Source organism: Nematolebias whitei, chromosome 1, assembly GCF_014905685.2.
Source record: "Nematolebias whitei isolate Nwh7 chromosome 1, NemWhi1, whole genome shotgun sequence".
NCBI lineage: Eukaryota > Metazoa > Chordata > Actinopteri > Cyprinodontiformes > Rivulidae > Nematolebias > Nematolebias whitei.
Window position 1 is genome coordinate 20628340 of NC_056498.1, and position 6000 is coordinate 20634339.

At 36.2% G+C, this 6000-nt stretch overlaps 1 protein-coding gene across 1 annotated transcript in view; it reads left to right on the forward strand.

The window, feature by feature from the left end:
* Positions 1 to 6000, forward strand: part of col4a6 (collagen, type IV, alpha 6) — a gene marked incomplete in the record, with an annotated part of 89722 nt that overhangs the window by 35503 nt on the left and 48219 nt on the right. Inside the window, 6 exon segments of the mRNA XM_037688398.1 lie at positions 596 to 730; positions 3256 to 3300; positions 3660 to 3779; positions 3855 to 3917; positions 5110 to 5145; positions 5307 to 5369. Of these exon segments, the coding sequence (XP_037544326.1) occupies positions 596 to 730; positions 3256 to 3300; positions 3660 to 3779; positions 3855 to 3917; positions 5110 to 5145; positions 5307 to 5369 (462 nt within the window).

The window sequence follows — 6000 nt, forward strand, 5'->3', positions numbered from 1 at the left end:
GATGGCTCTGAGAGGACTGTCCTTCTAGGAATAATATAGAGCGCTATATAAAATAAATACAAGTGTTGCCAAAGCTGGAAATACAGTAGTTTGCCGATGGGCGTGTAACGTGTCATACTTTTATTGATTCTTTAGATCAAATATTTATCAACACATACTAGGCATATAGGTGTTTTTTTAATTTATTTACCGTATTTTTCAGACTATAAGGTGCATTAAGTGAAACAAAACAGTCAAAGTCAAACTTTATTCAACTCATTCACAATAACCACATAAAATCAGTTCGAGGTCAGTAAGCTCAACCAGAGTTAATACATAAGGAGCACCTGATTATAAGGCTCACTGTCGATTTGTGAGAAAATGAAAGGATTTTAAGTGCGCCTTATAATCCAAAAAATACAGTATTTATTTGATGTGGGGCTGTTGGATTATAAATCACTACAAAAGAAGAAGAAAAATAAGATAATTCCCACATTTCAGCATATTTTTATGTAACAAAAACATGTTGACTCTCTGAATAGATTATCTAAATAATATGCCTTGCGTACAGTTATTGTGTTTGATCCACATCTGAATAACGTCTCTTTTCCCTCAGGGTTCTCCAGGGCTTCTTGGTGCAATTGGTGAAAGTGGACCAGAAGGGCCACGCGGGGTGCCGGGGCCTCAAGGACCTAAAGGAGAAAAGGGCCACCTTGGAATTAAAGGACCACCAGGGTCCAAAGGAGACATAGTGGGTGACATAAAATATTGATTGATATGTTATTTTTACATGTTTTTCCAGTAGTTGACAAGTGATTTTTTTTATTTTATTTTGATAAATATTAAATAATCAGCAATGTGAAATTACTGACAGGCGACAAACAAAAAACATTGGCTTTGCATTTGTAATGGCACTCATCAAGTAAGTGTGCAGTCAGTATTTAAAGTGCAGTAAGTGGAAGTCGTAACACATCGGAGTAGTTGTTTACTAAATATTAAATGGTAACGTTTAGAAAACTGCTGCAGAACCTCCAAAAATCTTCTCCAGCGAAGTGTTCCTGGTAGTGATGGACTGTTTGAAGATGAAGAAAAAATAAATTTAAAAAAATCACAAAGTTTTAGAAGCACTGTGTTGCAGCGTGATTCGTTTGGCATATGTCACGTGATCAGTGATGTCTGTAATTCCAAACTCGTTTTTTGTTGTAAATTAGATACAATTTATGAAACTGTTCTTGTCAGGTTGTAGATTCAAGCTGCATTTCATACCTTTGGCCACCAGATGGCGCCAAAAAAAACAGTGTTGCAAAACTTCATGAGCTTCAAAAAATCTTAATTTGCCCATCGCTATAGTATGCTGAAGATTATACTTACTGAAACAGAAGTCCAACAACAGACAATTGAGCAGTGAAGGCTTGTTTATGTGTGTGAGGTGAAACTCAGTCCACGTGTTTATTGGAAGGTAAAGATTATCCAACCATGATCCATGTCCATCACTGGCCAGAAGTCAATCTGTAAGCATCAGAACTAAAATGGAGCATTTGGGAAGACAGTGAGCTTTTTTTCTGCTTCACATTGTCATCTACCTGGATAGATGAAGGCAACAAGTTCATGTTCAATTTCAAATAGGTTTATATTACCACTCGCATCGCATGTGGAGCATGAGGTGGAACGAAATTGTGTACACAGGGTCCCAGTAATCCACATCCATTGTTGGATGCAACAATAGCAAAAATATAAAGTGTAAAAAGAAACAGTAATACGGATCCAAGATATAAACTCAGAAATACGCTAAACATTAATAGTGCAAAACAATATGCTGCACAAACATGAGTCTGTGTGAGCAGATGAGCACGCATGAACACATGCACAAGATGCACAATGAGAAAATGACCAGACAAGAATGCAGTTTAAAGATTTGGCCACCATCATTTTGGACAAACTTTGGATTTTGGCGTTCATCTTGTTACTTTGACCTTTACTGACCCAGTGAGGTTCCTTGGTGCTATGTAATGACAGTAGTGTGGTCATGAAAGTGTTCACAGTTCCCTCGTGTCAGTCACAGTGCGTCCTCTTTGTATTGCAAGAATGTTGGACATGTTCAAATAATGTACTAAACAAATTATGTCTCAAAATAGTTACAAACATCAGTAATTCTTGGGCCCTAGAACTATTTTTGACATGTATGCAAAATTTGGATTGGCATCTTCTGTCAGAGTCAGTAGCTCTGCCACATAAAACCCACACCACGGTATGAGGAGGCTCAGAGGGTAGAGCTGGTGCCTCAGTGAAAAGATTGCTGGTTCAAATCCCAGCTGGGGAGCTTTCTGGGTGGAGTTTGCATGTTCTCTCCGTGCAAACGTGGGTTTTCTCCGGGTACTCCGGTTTCCTCCCACAGACCAAAAACATGCATGTTAGACAGATTGGTAACTCTAAATTGTCCCTAGGTGTGAGTGAGAGAGTGAATGGTTGTTTGTCTCGTTTGTCTCTGTGTTCCTGTGATGGACTGGAGACATGTCCAGGGTGTCCCCCGCCTCCCTCACAGTGATTGCTGGACATGGACACCATTGGCCCTCCGACCCAGAAAATAAGAAGTGGGTAAAGATGATGAATGTATGTATGTATGGATGGATGTATGGATGTATGGATGGATGGATGGATGGATGGATGGATGGATGGATGGATGGATCCACAAGTCCCAAGTAAGTTGTCCTTATGTCTGAATCCAATGGACATTGTAGATTTTGTAAGTTGGACAGGTCAGAGGACTCTGGCATTAATTCAAGGTTCTTTATTTGTCATTCCACCACATGTGCTACTTGTGGTGGAATGAAATTATGTACACAGGGTCCCAGTTACATCCAACAAAAGTATTAAAATGTAAAAGAAAAACAGCAATAAGATCTAAGATATGAACTTAAGAAAAATGCTAATAAAAACAATACACCAAGCACTAGTAGTATAAAATAGCATAAAAACAATACACCCAACAGAAACAGCACACAAGTCTGTGTGAGCGGATGAGCACAAATTAATACAGTCAATATTAGAATATTTTGTTGGCTTTAAGCTTGAGCCTTAGTGCTTTAAGTGTATAAATACGTATAATGTACCGGTCGTTGCCAAAACCACAAACTGATCAAATGAATCTTTTGTCCAATCATATTGGAATGGTTTCTGACTCCCAGCTAGCTGCATGTTTTTGGCCACCAGATGGTGCTATTCAAACTGATTATTAATCAATCCAGTGATTTCATTTTTTGCTTTTCACTTTTGCAGGGGCGGATGGGAGTGCCGGGATTTAAAGGAAGTGATGGAGTTCCTGTAAGTGAAGCAGAAATACACAAAACTGATTAATTTCTGTGATGGGAGACTGTTTTTATCTTTTCCATTAAAGCTAAAATAAACTTATAGAAAGTTTAAATCTTATTAAATGATTTGAATGTTAGAAAAATTAGGGTAAATATGTTTCGTGTTTTTTGTCTTTCATTCTCAAACAATTTTTAAAAAATGTGTTTAAAGCTCAGTGATAATTGCAGATCAAGAATAAAAAATTTAAACGACCAGGTCATGTTTTTAGGAGAAATTTGAATTTTTTGTTGTTTTCAAGTATAAGATTGTGCGTGGATTGCAATAAATTCTCCTCTCCCATCATCAGAGTGTGAATCTCTCTCCTCCTGCAGGGTCACCCGGGTCAGCAGGGTAGTAGAGGACCACCGGGAAAGGACGGCTGTAATGGGACGAGAGGGGATCCTGGTCCTCCCGGCTTTGGAACAGGACTACCAGGGTTCCCTGGTTTTCAAGTGAGCTTTGCTTCTAATACCATTTTAGATTGTTTTCTGAAAGACTGACGCTGATGGTGTTTTTATCTCCATCAGGGGCCAATTGGGCCAAAGGGTCAGAAAGGAGAGCCTGTATACATCTCGGATAGTGGCGGTCCGGTAAGATGATCGACATTTAAACACGGGTTTGATGGACCAACTCATGTTCATTTACACACACCAGTGCAGAAAAACTGCTGGCTGTATCATCTAAATGTGCACACACTGTTTCACACCAATGTGAGGCGTTTCCAAAAACCTCAACTTTGAGCAATGCATGAAAAAAACCTTTGATTTCAGAGAAGAGAGCGCCACAGCAGAAATGAACGATTCCAGTTACAAACATAGGGCGCAAATTATCAACGTCAGCTGTGGTGAAATAAAAGTAAAAACTTGTTTTCTGAGTTGCTTTTAGTTTATTTATCAAATTAATTATTCTTTTTTTTTAAATAATCAAATCAGAGATTTTCTGCTGCAGAATCACTTCCCATCCACACACAAGGCAAGATTTTACTAAAAAAAAAAAAAAAAAATCAATTTTTTTAAATAAATATTTTACAAGTGTTGATTTTTAAAAATTTTTTTTTTTTTTGTGAATCTATGTAGACTCCAAATACAGACACTAATTTTTGCACATGTCCACCATCTTATACTGTCATTATGAAACTTTGTTTATAAGCTAATTATTAAATACTTAAATACAATTATACCAAAGGTGTCAAATAAAATAAAAAGACCTACAATTATTTTAGGAAAACCTGTTTTTGTTCTCTTTATTATTATGTCATTAATGTGTGCGCTCTGCCATCTAGTGGCGTGGCGAGGTACTTCATTTTTTTATTAGAATGCGGAACGCAGTTTTTCTGTTGAAGACAAAAAAATTCAATTAAAAAATGAGTCATAGCAGTGTAGACCACGCCTTAGTTAATCTCCAGTGAGTTGATAGAAATATTGAAATGTGATTAAAAATATATATATATTTTTAATTAAAATCAACATATTTAGTCCAGCACATTTGATTGACAACAGACCAGCGTTAAAGTGGTTTTCCGACATTTAATTTATTTTACAGCAGCTAACTGTCAAAGATTCGTTAAACCTAAATAACCTGCACCCAGACAGACCTGAGAAGTTGTGTTTTTTGTGAGTAGATGACGTGGGGAACAGCTGCAACAGACCACTGGGATCCTGAGAATATCATTTATATATTAATGGACATTTATATCTAAAATGAAAATATGATTTCTGTGTTTTAAATGTTTATTGCTGAGTTTTTACTGTAAATGTTTTTCCTTTCCTCTTTTTTATTTAGGGTTTACCTGGTCCTCCAGCACCTGACGGCCTACCTGTAAGATTTTTGTTACAACACAGTATTGTTAACTTTCTTTTAGTACAGAAGAGTACAAATACAAACTGCAGTGTTGTATTTTAAATATGAAATAATTTATTAAACTTACTGTATAATGACACTTTAAAAAATGAGTTCTAAGTAAAGTTTTATCTCTGCAGGGTTTTATAGGTCCTGACGGTCCACCTGGTTTCCCCGGTCTAAGAGGACCTGATGGATTTCCTGTACGTAAACACGTTTCTGGTTTCCTTCAGCTCCTCCTGCATTAACGGCACACTTCATGAATACTTTTTATATTTTAATGCAACTTCTAAGATGTGATTAGACACATACAGTAAAAAGGTTTATAGTGATTTATAATCTGCAAAAAGTCTGAGGTAATGCTTTATAATAAATTGGTTCAGAAAACACAAAAACACTTTTTGAACACATATAGTAATAACTAATACTATAATTTAATAAAGTAATAACTAATACTGCCCATTAATAATCATATTTGATTGTTATCTTCGTTAGGAAATAAACAAAATTGTTTCTACAAGACTTTTTGTGTACATCATTGCAATAATTGTGCGTAAAATTGTTCAAAAGCATGTTTCCAATGTGAATAACAAAAGTATTTCTGTTACATAATAAGAGGAAAAACTTATTTCAACCTTTTATTAAAAAAAGCTTAGAGGTATTTTTCAGACTTGAACGTTGCAGATGGTTGTTCTTCATATTAACAGGAATAATCGAGCCAGAAATCTTTCTTTGTTTGTTTTAGGGGGTCCCGGGCCCTCCTGGTCCCCAAGGACCAATGGTAAGTTCAAGATATTATATATATATATATATATATATATATATATATATATA